The sequence below is a fragment of the Canis lupus genome, chromosome 5 (genome assembly GCF_048164855.1).
Source record: "Canis lupus baileyi chromosome 5, mCanLup2.hap1, whole genome shotgun sequence".
Classification (NCBI taxonomy): domain Eukaryota; kingdom Metazoa; phylum Chordata; class Mammalia; order Carnivora; family Canidae; genus Canis; species Canis lupus.
In genome coordinates, this window is record NC_132842.1 from 667007 (window position 1) to 688154 (window position 21148).

The 21148-nt window shown below is 35.3% G+C and overlaps 1 protein-coding gene across 5 annotated transcripts in view; it reads left to right on the forward strand.

Annotated features, from left to right (window-relative positions):
* Positions 1-21148, forward strand: part of CCDC7 (coiled-coil domain containing 7) — a 391847-nt gene that overhangs the window by 340670 nt on the left and 30029 nt on the right. For 4 of the 5 annotated variants that reach the window (XM_072825155.1, XM_072825156.1, XM_072825154.1 and 1 more), the window contains one exon: positions 16233-16352. The exons of the other annotated variant lie outside the window; for it this stretch is intronic. In XM_072825155.1, the coding sequence (XP_072681256.1) occupies positions 16233-16352 (120 nt within the window). The remainder of the gene's footprint in view (positions 1-16232; positions 16353-21148) is intronic. 5 annotated transcript variants of the gene reach the window in all.

A 21148-nucleotide genomic window follows, 5' to 3' on the forward strand; every position in this document is an offset into this window, starting at 1 on the left:
CCCAATACATTTCTCCTAGGTGCAAGAAATATTATAGTCATGAACTTTTTGCAGAATTGATGCCGAAATCTAGAACTTGGAAGTATTGAATCCTCATATACAAGCAACAAAATATGTGTTCTTGGTGAAATTTAAGATTAAGGCAAGATTTCTGAAACTTTACTTTTGAATGCTTTATTTATTTCATTATATCACACTTCTATTTTCATTATATCACATTGAAAAAAAACGTAGCTAAAAATAATCAAATATCAGGGTGCGTGGGTGACTCAGTCAGTTAAGCATCTGCATTTAGCTCAGGTCATGATCCCAGGGTCCTGGGATTGAGCTCTGTATTAGGCTCCCTGCTCAATGGGGAGCCTGCTTCTCCCTCTTCCTCTGCCTGCCACTCTTTCTTCTGTGCTCTCTCTCTGTCAAATAAATAAAATCTTTAAAAAATCAAATATCTTCTCCATTCAGTAGGTTACCTTTAATTTTATTTATTATTTCCTTCACTGTGAAGAATGTTTTTATTTTGATGTAGTCCCAATAGTTTATTTTGCTCTCCCTTGCTTCAGGAGATATATCCAGAAAAATGTTGACTCATCCAATGTCAGAAATGTTACTTCCTAAGCTCTTTTCTAGGATTTTTATGGGTTCAGATCTCACATTTTAGTGTTTAATCCATTTTGAGCTCCATTAGCTATAACATGGATGGAACTACAGAGTATAATGCTAAGTGAAAAAAGTCAGAGAAAAACAAATACCATATGATTTCACGCATGTGGAATTTAAGAAATAAAACAAATGAACAATGGGGGAAAAGAGAAAGAAAAAAAAGAGAGAGAAACAAACCAAATAACAGACTCTTAACTACAGAGAACAAGCTGAACACTTGTCATGATGAACACTGACTATTGTATGGAATTGTTGAATTATTATAGTGTACACCTGGAACTAATACAACACTGTATGTATGTGAACTAAGGGGAATTAAAATAAAATTTTAAGAACATGAATCAGATCAAAAGTATTCACTGAAAGAGCTTATAACTAAGGTGATATAAAAATGAAGTTGTTTGAATCAAGCAGTTAAATTTGTGTTTTACTCTAACAAATGTGATAAATATTGAAGAGTCATTTTTCTATGTCTTTAATTTTCAGACTGTTTTTGTTTAGGTACTTTGAATTACTATTTGCTTCAGTGTTCCTCATTGTTAGGGGTTCTCATCAATTTAAAGTAATAACCTTTGGCACATCTGGCCTTAGTCAATTTAAAATACCATGCCCTTTAAGAACAAAATTAATTTAGTTGATTAATCTATGCTTATTTATTAATTGTGAATTTAAAGTTAAATGCACTAAACAAAATTTAAGAGAAATTGCTAAGAAGAAAAGAAATGAAAGGAGACTGCTGATCAAAGATAGAAATTAATATTCACACCTTTGATTAAAGGTCGAGATTAAGGAGGATGGGATACCTGGCTGCCTTAACAGTTAAGCACCTGCCTTCCGCCCAGGTTATGATCCTGGAGTCCCGGGATCGAGTCCCACATCAAGTCCCACTTCCATGGGCACCTGGGAGAGGAAGACCTGGTGAGCACTGCAGCAGGTAAATGATCACTACCCCAGGGCCTGGGGGCAGAGAGAAGCAGGCTATCCTCCGTTCCCTCCAGGAAGAGCAAAACCAAGGAGTGCACAAGATGGTGAAAGGTTTCCTGCCACCAGAAGCCCTTCAAATTTTACAAATCAGTGCCTCCATGCCCCCCAAGAGAATCTGAGCCAATGTGCATTAAGAGACTGCAGTTCCATACTTGCTGGGAACTCCTGGCTCTAGGGCTGGAGATCGGACCTCACTTTTTCTTTTCTCCTTTCACCCTGGAGAGGCCCAGCCTCCAGGGAACAAAGGTGTCACAGGGGAAAAAGCTCACCCTGAGGACAGCCACCTGGCAAGGTAGGACATCTCCACCCAGACACAGACACCTGAGAATCAGCACAGCAGGCCCCTCCCTCAGAAGACCAGCTGGAAGAACAGGGGAAGAGCAAGTTTACTGACCAAGCAGCACTGGAAAGCTCCAGGACTAATGGAAAATAGCATATAGAACTCAAGCTTTTTTCCTTATGATTTATTGATCTTTCAAGTTAAAAATTTCCAATATTCTTTTTTTCCTGTCTTCACTACAATAATTTATAAACTCTTCATTTTTAACTTTTTTTTTTCCTTTTTGACTGATATTTATACAATTACATGTCATAGATATACTCTTCATTTTTGGCTTCCTTTTAATATATTCAATTTCACTTTGTAGATATATAAGTTTTGGGGTTTTGTTTTGTTTAGTTTTGTAATTTTGGAAGTTAACACCTTCTAACATACACACCAAAATAGACTCAGAACCAAGTGGAGCACAATATTGGTCAACACTGTGAGATTATATTCCCTCTTCCTTCCCATTCTGCCCCCCTCTTTTGTCTTCTTGTTTTTGTTCTGTTGTTGCTGTTGTTTCTATAAATAAGTTTTGCTTTTTTATATAAATTTGAAATTTAGTACCTTCTAACATACAGACCAAAATGCACTCAAAACCAAAAGGATTACCATCTTGGTCCACTCTGTGAGGCTATATTCTCTCTCCCCAACCATTTCCTCCCCTCCTTTTAAAAATTTTTCCTGTTTTTAAAAAAAAAAAAAAAATTTTCCTGTTTTTTAAAATTTGGTTTCCCCTTGAATTGCCTTTCTTTTTTTTCTTTTATTTTCTGGTCTCTGATCTCTTCAGAATTCTCTAGCACATATTTTACATAGGTTATGGTTTATTTTTTTAAAGATTGTATTTATTTATTCATGAGAGACAGAGAGAGAGAGAGAGAGAGAGGCAGAGACAAAGGCAGAGGGAGAAGCAGGCTCTATGCAGGGAGCCTGACATGGGACTTGATCCTGGGTCTCCAGGATCAGGCCCTGGGCTGAAGATGGCGCTTAACTGCTGAGCCACCCAGGCTGCCCTATGGTTGATATTTTTTACTCTACTCACTCATATAGCCATTCTGCACTATACAAAATGATTAGAAGAAAGAATTAACTACAAAAGAAAGTACCAGAAGTAATACTCTTTGCCAAAGATCTAGTGGATATGGATTTAAGTTAGATGTCAGAGATACAATTCAATTACAATTATAAAATTACTGGTGGCTCTTGAGAAAAGCATAAAAGACTCTAGAGATACTCTTACTGCAGAAATGAGATCTAATTAGGCCAAAATTAAAAATATTTTAACTGAGATGCAGTTTAAACTGGATGTTCTAACAGCTAGGGTTAATGAGGTAGAAGAGAGAGTGAGTGATACAGAAGACAAGTTGATGGAAAGGAAGGAAACGGAGAAAAAGAGAAAATAAAAACTAAGAAGGAAGCTGAGGAAAAGAGAGGGGAAAAAAACACCCACAAAGAGAGACTCCAAGAATTAAGTGATAATTTGAGAAAGAATAATATTCATCCTACTGGGATTCCAGAGGTCATGGAGAGAGAAAGGACCAGAAAGTATGTTTGAACAAATCATAGTTGAGAACTTCCCTAATCTGATGAAGGAAACAGGCATTCATATCCAAGAAGTAGAGAGGAAACCCCTATCCCGAAAAACCAAGAAAAAATCAATCAACATCCTGATATATAATAGTGAAGCTTTCAAATTTAAGATATAAAGAGAAAATCTTAAAAGTAGCTCAAGACAAAGATTCCTAACTTATATGAAGAAAAATATCAAATTAACAGCAGGCCCATCCACAGAGACCTGGAAGACCAGAAAGGGCTGGCATGATATATTCAGGGTACTAAACAAGAAAAACATGCAGCCAAGAATATGCTTTCCAGAAATAATATCAGAATAGAAGGAGAGATAAAGAGCTTCCAGGATAGACAGACACTGGAAGAATATGTGACCCCCAAATGGGCTCTGCAAGAAATATTAAGGGAGACCCTGTAAGTGAAGAGGGAGCCCAAAGAAACAATCTGCAGAAACAGGGAATGTATGTAGGTAATACTCTGACACTAAATTAATATCTTTCAAAAGTTACTCTGAATGTGAATGGACTAAATGATCCAATCAAAAGACACAGGGTATCAGATTGAATAAAAAGCAAATTCCATCTATATGCTGTCTACAAGAAACTCATTTTAGACTCAAGGACACCTTCAGATGGAAAATAAGGGAATGGAGAAACATTTACCATGCAAGTGGTCCTCAAAAGAAAGCTGGGGTAACAATCTTCATATCAGATAAATTAGATTTTATACCAAAGACTATACGAAGAGATGAAGAGGGACGCTATATCATACCTAAAGGGTCTATCCAACAAGAAGACCTAACAATCATGAATATTTATGCCCCTGATGTGGGAGCATCCAATTATATCAACCATTTAATAACCAAAGTAGAGAGACACGCAGATAATAATACATTAATAGTAAGAGACTTCAAGATGGTATTTTTATCCAAGGACAGGTTTTCTAAACAGAAGATCAGCAAAGAAACAAGAGCTTTAAATGACACACTGGACCAAATGGATTTCACAGATATGTACAGAACATTTCATCCTAATGCAACTGAATACACATTATTCTCAAGTGCACATGGAATTTTCTCCAGAAAAGACCACATAATGGGTCACAAATCAGGTCTCAACTGATACCAAAAGTTTGGGATTATTCCCTGCATATTTTCAGACCACAATGTATTGAAACTAGAACTCAATCACAAGAAGAAACTTGGAAGGAAAGAAAACTTGGAGGTCAAAGAGCATCCTACTAAAAGATGAATGAGTCAACCAGAAAATTAGAGAAGAATTAAAAAAGATTCATGGAAACTAATGAAAATGAAAACACAATAGTTCCAAATCTTTGGGATACAAAAGGTGGTCCTAAGAGGGAAACACATTTCAATACAAGCCTCCCTCAAAAAAAGAGAGAGAGAGAGAGAGAGAAATCTCAAATACACAAGCTAATCTTAAAGTAATTGGAGAAAGAACAGGAAATAAAGCCTAAAGCAAGGAGAAGAGAGATAATAAAGATTCGAGCAGAACTCAATGAAATAGAGACCAGAAGAACTGTAGAACAGATCAACAAAACCAGGAGCTGGTTCTTTGAAAGAATTAGTAAGATATATAAACCCCTACCCAGCCTTATTAAGAAGAAAAAAGACTTAAACTAATAGACTCACAACTGAAAGAGGAGAGATCACAACCAATACCAAGGAAATACAAATGATTTTTAAAACATGAGCAACCATATGCCAACAAATCAGGCAATCTAGAAGAAATGGATACATTCCTGGAAACCTACTCCTTACCAAGATTGAAACAGGAAGAAATTTAAAAACCCTGAACAGACCAATAATTAGCAAGGAAATTGAAGCAGTCATCAAAAACCTCCTAAGAAACAAGAGTCCAGGGCCAAATGGCTTCCCAGGGGAATTCTACTAAACATTTAAAAAAGAAATAATACCTATGCTACTAAATCTGTTTCAAAGGATAGAAATGGAAGGAATACTTCCAAGCTCATTCTATGAGGCCAGCATTACTTTAATCCCAAAACCAAAGACCCCACTAAAAAAAGAGAACTACAGACCAATATCCCTGATGAACGTGGATGTAAATATTCTCACCAAGACACTAGCCAATGAGATCCAAGAGTACGTTAAAAGGATCATTCACCACGACAAAGTGGGATTTATCCCTGGGATGCAAGAGTGGTTCAACATTTGTAAAACAGAGTGATTAATCCCATCAAAAAAAGAAGAGATGAGAACCATATGATCTTCCCAATAGATGCAGAGAAAGCATTTGAAAAAATACAGAATCCATTCCTGATTAAAACTCTTCAAAGTGTAGGGATAGAGGTAACATTCCTCAATATCTTAAAAGCCATATATATATGAAAAGCCCACAATGAATATCATTCTCAATGGGGAAAAATTGAGAGCTTTTCCCCTGAAGTCAGGCACATTACGGGATGCCCACTCATCACTTTTGTTCAACATAGTCTAGAAGTCCCATCCTCAACAACCAGACAACAAAAAGAAAAGGCATTCAAGTTGGCAAAGAAATCAAACTCTCCCTCTTCACAGATGATATGATACTGTATACAGAAAACCCAAATACTCCACCTCCAAATTGCTAGAATTCATACAGCAATTTGGCAATGTGGCAGGATACAAAATCAATGCACAGAAATCAGTGACATTTCTATACACTAATAATGCGACTGAAGAAGGAGAATTTAAAGAACCAGTCCCATTTCCAATTGCACCCAAACCATAAGATACATAGAAATAAACCTAACCAAAGAGATAAAGGATCTGTACTCTAAAAACTGCAGAACATTTATTAAAGAAATTGAAACACATACAGATGAATAAACATTCCATGCTCGTGGATTGAAAGAATTAATATTGTTAAAATATGTATACTTTAAAGCACTCTACAGTTCAATGTAATCCTTAACAAAACACCATAATCATTTTTTACAGGGCTGGAACAAACAATCCAAACAATTTGTATGGAACAAAAAAAAAAAAAACCCAAATAGCCAAAGGAATGTTAAAAATGAAAACCAAAGCTGGAGGCATCACAGTTCCAGACACAAGCTGTAATCATCAAGACAGTATGGTACTGGCACAAAAACAGACACATAGATCAGTGGAACATAATAAAGAATCCAGAAATGGACCCTCAACTCTATGGTCAACTCATCTTCAACAAACAGGAAAGACTATTCACTGGAAAAAGGACAGTCTCTTCAATAAATGGTGCTGGGCAAATTGGACAACCACATGCAGAAAAATGAAACTGGGCCATTCTCTTATACCATACACAAAGATAAACTCAAAATAGTTGAAGTATCTAAATATGAGATAAGAACCTATCAAAATCCTAGAGGGGAACACAGGCAACAACCTTTTTTACCTTGACCACAGCAACTTCTTGCAAGATACATCCATGAAGGCAAGGGAAACAAAAGCAAAAATGAACTATTGGGACTTCATCAAGATAAAAACTTCTGCACAGCCAAGGAAACAGTCAACAAAACTAAAAGACTACCTAAAGAATGTGAGAGGATATTTGCAAATGACATATCAGATAAAGGGCTAGTATCCAAAATCTATAAAGAACTTATCAAACTCAATACCCAAAAACAAACATTCTAATCATGAAATGGGTAGAAATTTGAAATGAAAAGACATTTCTCCAAAGAAGATATACACATGGCCAACAGACACAAGAAAAAATGTTCCACGTCACTTGCCACCAGGGAAATACAAATCAAAACCACAAATACCACCTCACATTGAGAATGGCTAAAATTAACAAGACAGGAAACAACAAATGTTGGTGAGGATGTGGAGAAAGGGGAACCGTCTTGCACTGCTGGTGGGAATGTGAACTGGTACAGCTGCTCTGGAAAATTGTGTGGAGGTTCCTCAAAGAGTTAAAAATAGACCTGCCCTACGACCCAGCAATTGCACTGCTGGGGATTTACCCCAAAGATACAAATGCAATGAAAAGCTGAGACACCTGGACCCTGATGTTTCTAGCAGCAATGTCCACAATAGCCAAACTGTGGAAGGAGCTATGATGTCCTTCCTCAGATGAATGGCTAAAGAAGATGTAGTATACATATATAGTGGAATACTAAACCATCAGGAAGGATGAATACGTACCATTTACATCGACATGGATGGAACTAGATGGGAGAAAACTTTCTAAAACGGACTTTGACATAATATGATATATCATAGAAATAAAAGTAATAAATGACATTTCCTTTAAAATATTTGGCAAGAGAAAAGAAGGATTATAGTAATGAATGACATCAATATTACAGGAATTTTGTGGGGGGGGTTGTTTTCTTTTGGGTTTTTTTTGTTTGTTTTTTTGTTTGTTTTACCATCTCCCCTTTGGGAAAAAAAAACAATTTGATGATTATCCACAGATGAGAGACACTTTGTTGAAATACAGGAGTCCAGCAAAGAAGTTCTAGAACACTGTTAGAACAACAACAATAAAATCTGAGATTGGATACATTGTGGAAGGTAAAAGGAATAGTTTGATCTTACCTACACTACTCCTTCTGCAGGACAACATACTTCGTGTTCATACTTCAACATACTTCATACTTTCAGGGCTCTCTTGAGCCCTTTTCATCCTGAGATTTCTCCCATGGGAAAAAGTGAGAGCATGTGAGTGAGTACCCAGCTTCTCTAGCTATGTAGGATACCGTTTAAAAGAAAAAAAAAAAAAAGACCCATTTCTCTCTTGGGTCAGCCAGACTGAATCATAAGCTGCATGACCTGAGGGAAGAGAGTGGCTGAGAGAACAGTTGCCAAGGCTCAGAATTGAATGTATAAAAGGGATGTGACTGCTAAGTGTGTCAAGAACTCCATCAGCAGGCCCATACATCTGGTCTGAAAACACTTCACCTGTGGATCCCCTGAAAACTGGCCCACAGTCAACTCCAGTATTCGATGTGTCTCACCCACATAAACTCCACCTTGTGACTGGCTGCCTATGCATGCTCCAACAGCAAGGGTCAGCTTTGACAGACAGTGAACACTCACAGAAAGCTGATCTAGAAGAAACCGTTAACTTGAGCACTCAGTATTGCTATAAGAAAAACAAAAAGGAGGCTCTCAGCATCCAATCTGTCCTTACAGCACAGGAAGAAGGCTTAAGAATTCTGCCACAAAAGAGAACAAGAAGTATGGAGCAGGCATACCCATAGAAAAGGTCTGAAAAAAAAATTAGAATTCCTAACAGGGCTGACAGAAGGAATTTCTCTCTGAAAGCCAGTCAGTAAACCTGGAGAAGGTGACTTTTTTTAATGCAATGATACCATGAAAGAAATACAATAATTTTTCAATAACCCAAAAGAAATGGAGATTTACAATTTAACTGATAAAGAATTCAAAATAACTGTTGTAATGAAGCTCAGTGAGCTACAAGAAAACACAGAAAGATAGCTCAACAAAAGCAGGAAAAGAATACACAAACAAAAAGAAATATTGAATGAAGAGATAGAAATCATAAAGAAAAATCAAAAAGAAATTCCAGAGTTGATAGTGGATCCAGCAGAGGAAAATATATGTAAAGTAGAAGATAATATTGAAATTATACAAAGAAGAGAAAATTAAAAAGAATTAAGACTATAAACTGTGGAACACCAATAATCTAACTAATACATGAATGATTCAATCCCAGAAGAAGAGAAGGAGAAGTGTAGAGCTTATGAAATAATGGCTGAGAACTTCCCAAATATAGGGAGATACTTGAATATCCAAGTTCACAAAGCTAAGAAATCACTGCGAAATTTCAATCCATAACAATATTTGCCAATACACATTATAATAAACCTGTCTAAAATCAAATACAAAGATTTTAAAAGCAACAATAGAAAAATATTTCATACAATGGGAATCCTCTCAGGCATTAGAATCAATCTCTGCAAAAACATTACAAGCCACAAAACAGTGGGAAAATATATTCAAGTGTTGAAAAAACTGCCTAGGCATACATAACATGTTTTATGTTTTTGATGTCATAATTTACGTTTGTAAAAAAAAAAAAGTTAGATCAAGGAATTCAGTAAAGTTGCAGGATGCAAAATTAACATGCAAAAATCAGTAGCATTTGTATACACTAACAACAAATTACCTGAAATAGGAATAAAGAAAATGGGATATCCCTGGGTGGCTCAGCAGTTTAGTGCCTGCCTTTGGCCCAGGCATAGTCCTGGGGTCCCAGGATCAAGTCCCACGTCAGGCTCCCTGCATGGGGCCTGCTTTTCCCTCTGCCTGTGTCTCTGCCCCACCCCTCTGTGTGTGTGTGTGTGTGTGTGTGTGTGTGTGTGTCTCATGAATATATAAATAAAATCTTTGGGAAAAAAAGAGGAATAAAGAAAATGATCCCATTTATAATAGCATTAAAGATTTATTTATTTATTCATGAAAGACATAGAGAGGGAAAGAGAGAGAGGCAGAAACATAGGCAGAGGGAGAAGCAGGCTCCATGCAGGGAGCCAGGTGTGGGACTCGATCCTGGGTCTCCAGGATCAGGCCCTGGGCTTAAGGCGGCGCTAAACCGCTGAGCCACCAGGGCTGCCCAGCATTAAAGATTTAAATACTTAGGAATAAGTTTAACCCAGGAAGTAAAATATATTCATATATTATGCTGAGTGAAATAAGTCAATCGGAGAAGGACAAACATTATATGGTCTCATTCATTTGCGGAATATAAAAAATAGTGAAAGAGAATAAAGGGGAAAGGAGAAAAAATAAGTGGGAAATATCAGAAAGGGAGACAGAACATGAAAGACTCCTAACTCTGGGAAACGAACTAGGGGTGGTGGAAGGGGAGGTGGGCAGGGGGTGGGGGTGACTGGGTGACGGGCGCTGAAGTGGGCACTTGACGGGATGAGCACTGGGTGTTATTCTATATGTTGGCAAATTGAACACCAATAAAAAATAAATTTATAAAAAAATAAAAATAAAAACTACAAAACACCAATGAAATACATTGAAAAAGAAAAAAAATAAATGGGAAAAGTATCCCAAGTTCATGAATTAGAAGAATATTATCAAAATGCCCACACTACCCAAAGCCACCTATAGATTCAATGCAATTCCTATGAAGATTTCAATGGCATTTTTATAGAATCAGGAAAAAGAAACCTAAAATTTATATAGAATCACAAAATACCTTAATAGTCAAACCAATTCTGAAAAAGAACAAAGCTGGGTACATCTCCCCTTCTTATTTCAAGCTATGTTATAAAGATATAGTAACCAAAACAGTTGGTATTAGCATAAAAACAGACACACACACCAATAAAACAGAATTGAGAGCCAAGAAATAAACCCATTCATATATGGCTAACTAATACTTGACAGAGAAGCCAAGAATACTGAAGGACACAGGTGGGGTCAAAGTGAAGGAATAGAAAAAGATATTCCATACAAGTGGAAACCAAATTAGATCAAGGTGGCTATACTTGTATCAGACAAAATAGACTTAAACTCAGAAGTAGTAACAAGAGACAAAAAAGATAATTATATATTGATAAAGGCATGAATTCATCTGGAGGATGTAACAGTGATAAGTTTTTATGAACCCAACATCAGACACCTAAATATATGAAGAAAATACTAATAGATATGAAGGAAGAAATAAACAATAATACAATAATAGTAAATTTCAATACCCTACTTTCAATATCATCCAGACATAGATCATCCAGACAGAAAATCAATAAGGAAATGTTGAACTTGAACAATACTTTAGACCAAATGGACCTAACAGACATATAGAGCATTACATACAACAGCAGCACAATACACATTCTCTTTCTTTTCCAAATGCACACATGCATTCTCCAGGAGAGATATTATGATAGGTCATAAAACATGTCTTAAGATATCTAAGAAGATTGAAATCTTACCAAGTGTTTTTTTCTGACTATAGTAGCATGAAATGAGAAAGCAATAACTGGATAAAAACTGGAAAATTCACAAATATGTGTAAATTAACACACAAACAACCAATAGGACAAAGGATATATAAACTGTAAAATGAAAAAATAACTTGGGACAATTGAAAATAGAAACATAATATACCAAAACTTGATGATGCAAAAGAAGTTCTTATAGGTAAGTTTATAGGAGTAAACATCTACATTAAAAAAAAAGTCAAGTAAACAACTTTTCAACTACCAAAGAAGAAAAAACTTAAGCCCAAATTTAGCACAAATAAGGAAATAGCAAAGACCAGACTGGAAATAAAAACAGAAAAATAATAAAAAGGTCAGCAATGATAAAAGGCGTTTGGGTTTTTTTTTAAGACTTTATTTATTTATTCATGAGAGACACAGAGAGAGAGAGAGAGAGAGAGAGGCAGAAACATAGGCAGAGGAAGAAACAGGCTCCCTGTGGGAAGCCCGGTGCAGGACTCGATCCCAGGACCTCAGAATCACAACCTAAGCCAAAGGCAGACACTCAACCATTAAGCCATCCAGGTGCCCCAAGAAGTGTTGTTGTTTTTTTTTAAAGGTCAATGAAATTGACAAAACTTTGGCTAGACTAAGTAGACAAAGAAGGATTCAAAGGTGAAAAATGAAAGAATACACATTACAAATGATACTACAAAGATCCAAAGATTAGGGGTTACAATGAATCATTTTAAACCAACAAATTGGATAACCTAGAAGAAATGGATAAATTCCTTGGAATATACCATCTACTACAAAGACTGAATTTTAAAGAAATAAAAAATCTGAACAGACCAATAATGATAAGGAAATTTAATCATTGATCAAAAACCATGCATCAAAGAAAAATCCACACTTGGATGGTTTCACTAGTGAATTCTATCAAATATTTGAAGAATAATTAATGCCAAACCTTCTCAAACACTTCCAAAAAATTAAAGATAAAGAAGCTCTCTCAAGCTCATTTTACAAGGCTTGCATTACCCTGATACCAGAGCCAGAAAAGGACACTACAAGAAAACTACAAGCCTCATAAATAATATCCCTGATGAAAACTGATACAAAAATCCTCAACAAAATTCCAGCAAAACAAACTCAACAACACATTAAGAAGATAATATTCCATGACCAATTGGGATTTATCCGTGAGATGCAATGACGGATCTACATATGTAAATCATTATATGTGATACATCACATTAACAAAATGATGTAAAAATTATACAATCATCTCAAAAGATACAAAAAAAGGCATTTGGCAAAGTTGTAAAATATTACATGATAAAAACTCCCAATAAATTTGGTATAGAAGGAACATATCTCAACATAGTAAAGGTCATATATGACAAGCCCATAGGCAAAAGATTGAAAAGTTCTCATCTAAGATCAGGAAAAAGGTGCCCATTCTCATCATTCCTATTCAACTTAGTACTGGAAATCTTAGAGCAATTAAGCAAGAAAAAGAAAAGGCATCCAAATTGGAAAATAAAAAGTGAAGTTTGCAAATGACATGATCTTATATAGAGAAAATCCTAAAGATTCTACCATAAAAGTGTTATGACTAATAAATGAAGGCAGTAAAACTGAAGGATACAAAATCAACATAGAGAAATCAGTTGCATTTCTATATACTAATAATGAAATATCTGAAATAGAAATAAGAAAAACCCCATCTCAGTCACAATAACATCAAAACAATACTGAAGAATAACTTTAAACAAGGTGTGTGACAGTCTAAGCACTAAAACGTTTAATATTTTGATGAAAGAAACTGAAGAATCACAAATAAATGGAATGATATCCTAGGTTTATGGATTGGAAGTTAATGTTTTTAAAATGTTGATACTACCCAAAGCCATCTGTAGATTCAATGCAATCCTTGTTGGTATTTCAATGAAATTTTTCCTAAAATAGAAAAAACAATCTTAAAGTTTGTTTGGAACCACATGGGATCCTGAATAGCCAAAGCAATCCTGAGAGAGAAGGACAAAGCTACAGGCATCACACTTCCTGTCTTCAAACTATGCAAAAATATAATAATTAAAACAGGATAGTACTGCCATAAAAACAGACCATCTACCAGTGGAACAGAAAAGAGCCTGGGTAAATCCTTATATATAAACAATTAATATTTGATAAGGGAGGCAAGAATACTTAATGAGAAACAATATTCTCTTCAATAAATAATGTCACAAAATTGGATATCAATATGCAAGAATAAAACTGAACCCATATCTTCTAGGGTTAACAAAAATTAATTTGAAATAGGCTAAAGACTTATGTGAGATCCAAAACCTCAATACTTCTAGAAGAATACAGTAAAAAAGCTCCTTAATATTGATCTTATATTTTGGGCATTATATCAAAAGCACAAGCAACAAAAGCAAGAACAGGTGGGACATGAAACTAAAAAGCTTCTGATCAGCAAAAGAAACCATCAACAAAATGAAAAGGCAACCTACAGAATGGGAAAAATATTTTCCAACCATCTATCTCATAGTAAGTTAATACCCAAAGTATATAAGGAACTTATACAATTCAGTAGCAAAAAAAGAAGGAGTGGGGGAGGGGAAGGAGAGGGAAGAATAGTAGAAACCCCAAAACTAAACAATGCTGTTATAAAAGGACAGAAGATACAAATAGACATTTTTCAAAGAAGACATACAGATATCCAATGGGTACATGAAAAAATGCTCCACATCACTAGTCAAGGAAATGCAGATCAAAACTACAATGAGATATCATCCCACACTGGTTAGAATGGTTATCATCAAGAAAACAAGTGGTAACAAATGTTGGTGAAGATGTGGGGAAAGGGTAAATCTTATATATTGGTGGGATGTAAATTGATGTGACTATTATGGAAAATAGTACAGATGTTCTTTCAAAAATTAGAAATAGAGGGACACCTGGATGGCTCAGTGGTTGGGTGTCTGCCTTTGGCTCAGTGCATGATCCCGGTCTGGGGATCGGTCCCGCATTGGGCTCCCAGTGAGGAACCTGCTTCTCCCTCTGCCTGTGTCTCTGCCTCTCTCTCTCTCTCTCTCTCTGTCTCTTATGAATAAATAAATAAAATATTTAAAGAAATTATAAATAGAACTGCCATGTGATCTAGCAATCCCACTTCTCAGTACATATTCAAAAAAAATAAAATCACCCTTTCAAAGCAATATCTGCACTCTTGTGTTTGCTGGGGCATTATTCACTGCAGTATATTCATATATACTTCAAGACATGGAAACAATCTAAATGTCCACAGACAGATAAATATATAAAGACAATTTGATATAAAATATACAATGGAATATCATAGAAGGAAAGAGGGAAATTCTACCAATTGTGATGACATGGATGGAGCTTGAGATTAGTATATAAATGAAATGAGACATTTGTATGCTCTCACTGGTGTGTGGAATCTAAAAAAGTTGAATTCAGAGAAGCAGAGAGTTGAATGGTGGTTACTGGGGACTGCAGGGTGGAGGAAATGGAGAGATTCTGGTCAAAGGGTACAAACTTCCAGTTAGAAGACGAACAAATTCTGGAATCTAATGTACGGTGTGATGACTTTAGTCAACAATGCTGTATTATATACTTGAAAGTTGCTAGGAGAGTAGATCTTCAATATTCTCAGCGTAAAATAATTAGTTATGTGAGGTGGTATCGATTTTAACTTATTGTAATCCTTTCATAATACATACACGTATCAAGTCATCACATTGTACACTTCAAACCTATGCAATGCTATATGTCAATTATATCTCAATAAAGCTGAGTGAAATTAAGTGAAAATGTGACTTAGAGGTACTGTAGAATATTATTTAGTATTGAAAAAGAAGGAAATCCTTCCATTTGCAGCAACATGGATGAGCCTGGAATACATTAATGCTAAGAGAAATAAACCAGTCACAAGACAAATAATGTATTCCATTTATATGAGATGTAAAAGAGATAAAGGGTATTAAAAGTACACTTACGTGATGAGTGCTCAGTAATACATGGAATTGTTGAATCATATTGTACACCTGAAACTAATATAACATTATATCTTAATCATACTTCAATAAAAAATAAAATTAAATAGACTTAAAAATAAATTTTAAAAGGGTCAAACTTACAAAAGCAGAGAATGAAATGGTGGCTTCCAGGGGCTAGTGGTAGGAAGAAATGGGTAGTTATTCAGTTGACATAAAGTCAGTTATATTAAATGAATAAGTTCTAGAGATCTTCTGTACAACGTCATGCCTATAGTTAACAGTACAGTGTTATGTATTTAAAAATCATTAAAAAAATAAAAAATAAATAAAAAAAATAAAAATCATTAAGAGAGGAGTGTTGTGCTAAATGTTCTTACTATATACCAAAAAAGAAAACAAGAGAAGTCTTTTGGAGGTGATGGATATGCTTATTATCTTGATTGTGGTGATGGTATTGCAGGTGTATGCATATGTTTAAACTTATAAAAATATATATACATTAAATATGTGCAATTTTTGCATAGTAAGTATACCTCAATGAACTAAAAAAAAGTAAGATGCTATCACTGAACATAGAATAAAGACAAGGAAGAGAAAATAAACAGTTTATACAAACTAGAGCAATAAACAAGTGGCCACTCAATAAAATGTGGAAAGAAAAACATTATAAATGTGTAAATAAAGATTAGTACATGGTGTTTGGAGAATACCATATGAGTATTTAGTCTTCATGTAATCTAAATTTTTTTTAAATTTAGGAAAGAATTTATTTAAGAACAAAAATATGTTTTCACATCATCAGGATTTACTTATGAAGAACATCACAATGAATAAATTCCCAACAAAAGTGATCAATTTATCACCTTTTGACAATCAAGGTAAAATATATATATATACTTATATATATGTGTGTATACATACACACACATCAATGGTATAAAATAAGCATATAGTTACTTATAATAGTTTTTTAGTATGGTTTTTCATTTTACTCACTTTGTATCTTACTTTTTATTCAGAAATATTTTAGGTTAATCCTTGCAAGCCTGAAAATGAAATGGCTTTAGTTTATACTTTTGCTAACAGCATAATATTTCATAGTATAGAATTCTTTATTTAATCATTCTTCTATTAAAGGGAATTGACGTTTTTTAGCTTTTAACCACTCGTCAGTATGTCCATGAACATACATTGATGCTTATATTTATTTGGGAGAGTCCCAGGATTTTTAATGTTAAAAGATACTTCCAGGTTACTTTCCTAAAAGGTTACTAACATTAACATTTTCTCCAGCAATTGGAGGAAAAAATGCTTTTTCTGCATAACTATTAGCCATACCGGAGGGTTTTTGTTCATTTAATGTATGTTCATCTGAGCTATTAAATCATATCTAAGTCTTTTTAAATGTTTTTCCACATTTGTTAATGTCCTTTTACTGCATAACTACCCCAAGACTATTTAGCTTAAAATAGTCATTCAGGATTTAAAGTTCATGATTCAGGAGTTAGCAATGACTGGCTAACTGGCTAATTATACATCTTTGGCTGGCTAATTTATACATCTTTGATCACTTGTGGTTAATAGCTTCACTCACATGTCTGGCAATTAATTGGCTAGCTGTTATTTTGGGACAATGAGGCTGTATAGTCGGGGTTCATCAAGAAATAAAAACCTCACCAGTTGTTTGAAGAAAGAGCAAAAATCTAAAAACTCATTAAGTATAAAGTTGGTATTTAGGTAGCTGAGAGCTTAAAAGAATTCTAAAATAACATGGAGGAATGTCAGGAAGAAGTTGCCACTCCTCGGGCTGATGAAGACTTCTGAGTAGAAGATGCAGGTTTGTTGGTGCTGGTATCTCAGGAGGGTTCTTAGACATACTGCTGAAGAGAGAATCTTGCTGGCGTCTCAGCTGATGAAGCTTTAAATAAAACTGTTTTGCAAATATTGAGAAAACTACAGACCATGTCATGGAAAGAACTTCTGCTCCTGAGATAAAGAAACATTGCTGGGATGATGTTCACAGAGACTGAAAGGAGACACGAAACGCTCAGGAAGCCCACTGGTAGCCAAATGACAGAAACAAGTCCCTTGTTTCTCCTCTAAACTTGGAGTCTCTCTTTAGCATGCCTTGTTTGCATAACCCTAATTTGGAGTTAACTAGCAAAGTAAAAATAGGCTATCAGAGTCCTGGATCCAGTACCACAAAGCAGACTATGGAAGGATGGTTTGTGAGCTAAGAGAAAACAAACTTTTCAAGGACACAGAGGTGACTTGGCCCCTAGTCCCTCATAATTCAGCTGATTAGCTTAAGAGTCTTCATGTTGTAATCTCAGGTTCTGAGAACAACATGTGAGCAAGCCCATTGTCCAAGCATTATACAAGCATTTGAAGTCTCTGCTTGCATTTGCTTTTGTTCCTTTTACTAAAGTCATAGAGCCAAGACCAGAGTTGTATGGGAGGATATGAATACTAGTAGTCAAGAATACATTGAGACCATTATTGAAACCAATCCACCACAGCATTCTCTCCAATTGGAATGGAGGGAATTCTTAATACCCACCCCATGCAAAAATGCATGTGCTTTTCCCAGAACCTCACAAATTCATATTAAAATTTGGCCTTGGGGCCAGAGATCACAATTTTGTGACCTATAATCATTTTCAGAGGCAGCTCCTATAATCTGACTTCCTGCAAAACACACACATACACATACAGAATACAAGACAGGGATAGGATAGGCCTCACAGTCACCAGTCCCCTACGGAAATATACCAAAGAAAAAAACATAACAGAGGCACATAGCAGTAAATGATCCACACAGTCAGTTATCTTTTCCATCATTCAATTATATTTTAATTATATTATAATTTTCTCAGTAAAAATATGCAGGCAAAAAAGAAATGAATAGGATGTTGGGAGATCCTATGATGAAATGCAGGCTGAGGCATAAGAAACTATCACAAATGTCTGGCAATTGATGTCAGCATCACCATAGCATAAGATGTCTCTTGTTTTTGTCGCCTCATTCTCAACAACAAAAATTTGGCAACTATCCATGAACAAAAATGCCTTTGTCAAAGTTATGGGATCCAGCATCAACACCAAATGATCTGGAAAAGCCCTGGCCACCTGTGCATAGGGTAATAGGCAGACAAACCTCCATCCTAGCTGTGGACTCTATAATAATAGCTCATGAATGGTTCCAACTCCTCTTGGCCACGGTCAGGGAGCACCTGGACAACACTGACTTGGGCAGTCACCCATAGACAAGAGGCTTTGTGGAAGTCCAGGTTTCCAGATAAGATGTTCCAAAAATCCCAAAAAGAAGTTTTTCTGTTGGAGCAGAAAAATAGTTTGGACACATTGGATTGGATAAGACTCTGCCTGCATCACATGTCCCCTGCAGGTAGAGCCGAGTGAGACTTTCTCATACCGTGATTTTCCCTTTGCAGGGGAAGAAAGAGCGGGCATCAGGCTTTTCCAGTTGTGAAGGACACCACCAAAGCATCTAGAGTACTAAATCGTGGGGTGAGGGGAGATCAGGAGAATGGCAGATATGATTCTCAGAGAGCATTAAAGGGATGTAGTTTCTACTGACTATGTTGTGGACTCCCATCCAGAAGCCCACCCATGAACTGCTGGGAAAGCCTCACTTGTAGAATCCCCCAACTGGCTTGTGGGACAGGATTGTCTCACCCACACCTCCCTCAACTCTGCAGCTAGCTCCCAATCCAGAGAAAATATAAAAGCTTAAGAATTCGGCCACAAGAGGGAACATTCAAGGTTCCAGAAAACCTCAGGATTTCTTCTAGCAGGGCTAATAAAGGCAGTTCTTTCCTGGAAGAGGTAACTGCTCCTTCAAATGTAATATAGCAACACAAAACTCCAAGGAATGTGAAAAATCAAGGAAACGTAACACCACCAAAGAATTATAAGAATCTTCCAGTACCAAATCCAAAGACAGAGGTCTAAAATTTACCCTACAAAGAATTCAAAATAACTATTTTATTATATGTAGTATTAGAAATATATAAAATATAATTATGTATTATTTGTATATAAAATATAAAGTACATAATAGAACTTTATATATATATATATATATATATATATATATATATATATATATATATATATATATAATACTATACTATTCAGCTATAAAAAAAAGAAGGGAATCCTGCTATTTGCACCAGCACAGATATGCCTTGGAGGAAATATACTGATGTGAAACAAGTCAGACAGAGAAAGACATCTACAATGTGATCTCACTCATATGGAATCTAAGAAGAAGCTAAACTCATAGAAACAGAGAGTAGAGTGGTGCTACCAGAAGCTATGGGTTGGGGGAAATGGGGAGATATTGGTCAAAGAGTATAAACTTTCAGTTAGAAGATGATAAGTTCTGTGAACCTAATGTACATCATGATGAGATTATAGTTATCAATACTGTATTACATGCTTGAAAGTTCTAGAAGAGTATTAAATGTTATCACTACAAAAAGGATATGGTTATTATGTGATGTAATAGAGGCTAACCAATACATTGTACACCTCAAAACTACACATATTTTTGTCAAATACATCTCAATAAAGCTGGAAAAAAAACAAAAACAAATGAATGACATAATCTTACTGTCAGAGGTAGAGAAAAATGAGCAGTTTGAAGTAACTGGAAAAGAGTGCTTTGAGTGGATACTGTAAGGCTAACACAAGCAACTACAGAAACATGATACTCTAGTTGGTAGATGTGTTCCTCAGAGAGGTACAGATTAGCAATTATTTTCTTAAAATATTTCAATGAGTCATAAATTTTGTATCAGAAAATTTGCCCCATCTTAGTTAAATGAGTCAAGGTATGAGTCAAGGATTTTAGTAAATTTACCGAGGTCTACAGTCACCATCTTAATTCAGTTTTAGAACGTTTTCACCATTCCTGCAAGATCCCTAGTGATAGTTTAGTTAAGTTACTTCCCACTTCTGGTCCCAGGTGACCACTAACATGCTTTTTGTGTCTATCAATTTACCTTTTCTGGACATTTCACATGAATGGAATCATACAAAACATGATGTTTTGTGTGTAGCTCTTTTCAGTGAGCATGGTTTTGAGCTTCACCCATATAGTAATGTATCATATTTCATTTCTTTTTATTGCTGAATAGTATTCTCCTGTATGGCTGTAAAATATATTCTTTATCCATTCATAGGTTGATGATCATTTGGGTTCATTTGACTTTTTGGCTCTAAGGAATGCTGCTCTGAATATTTTCATGTTGGTCTTTATGAAGACGTGTTTTCATTTCTCTTTGGTGGCTACCTAGGAGTAGAGTTACTGTGTTGTTCGGTAAACTTATGTTTAAATATTTTTTTTTTAATTCCAAACTGTTTTTTAAAATGCCTGTGCCATTTTACCTACATACCAACAAGGAATGAAGGCTTTTACTTCTTCTAATCCTTGCCATCACTTGACTATTGTCTGTCCTTTTGATTATAAACATTCTGTTGCATATGCAATGGCATTTCATTGTGGTTTTTATTTATATGTCCTTGAAAGATGATTTTGGACACCTTTTCATGTGCTTATTAGCCATTTGTGTATTTCTTTGATGAAATGTCTTTAAAAGTTTTTTGCCCATTTTTTAAGTTCTTAAAACTTTAAGAATTTTTTATATAT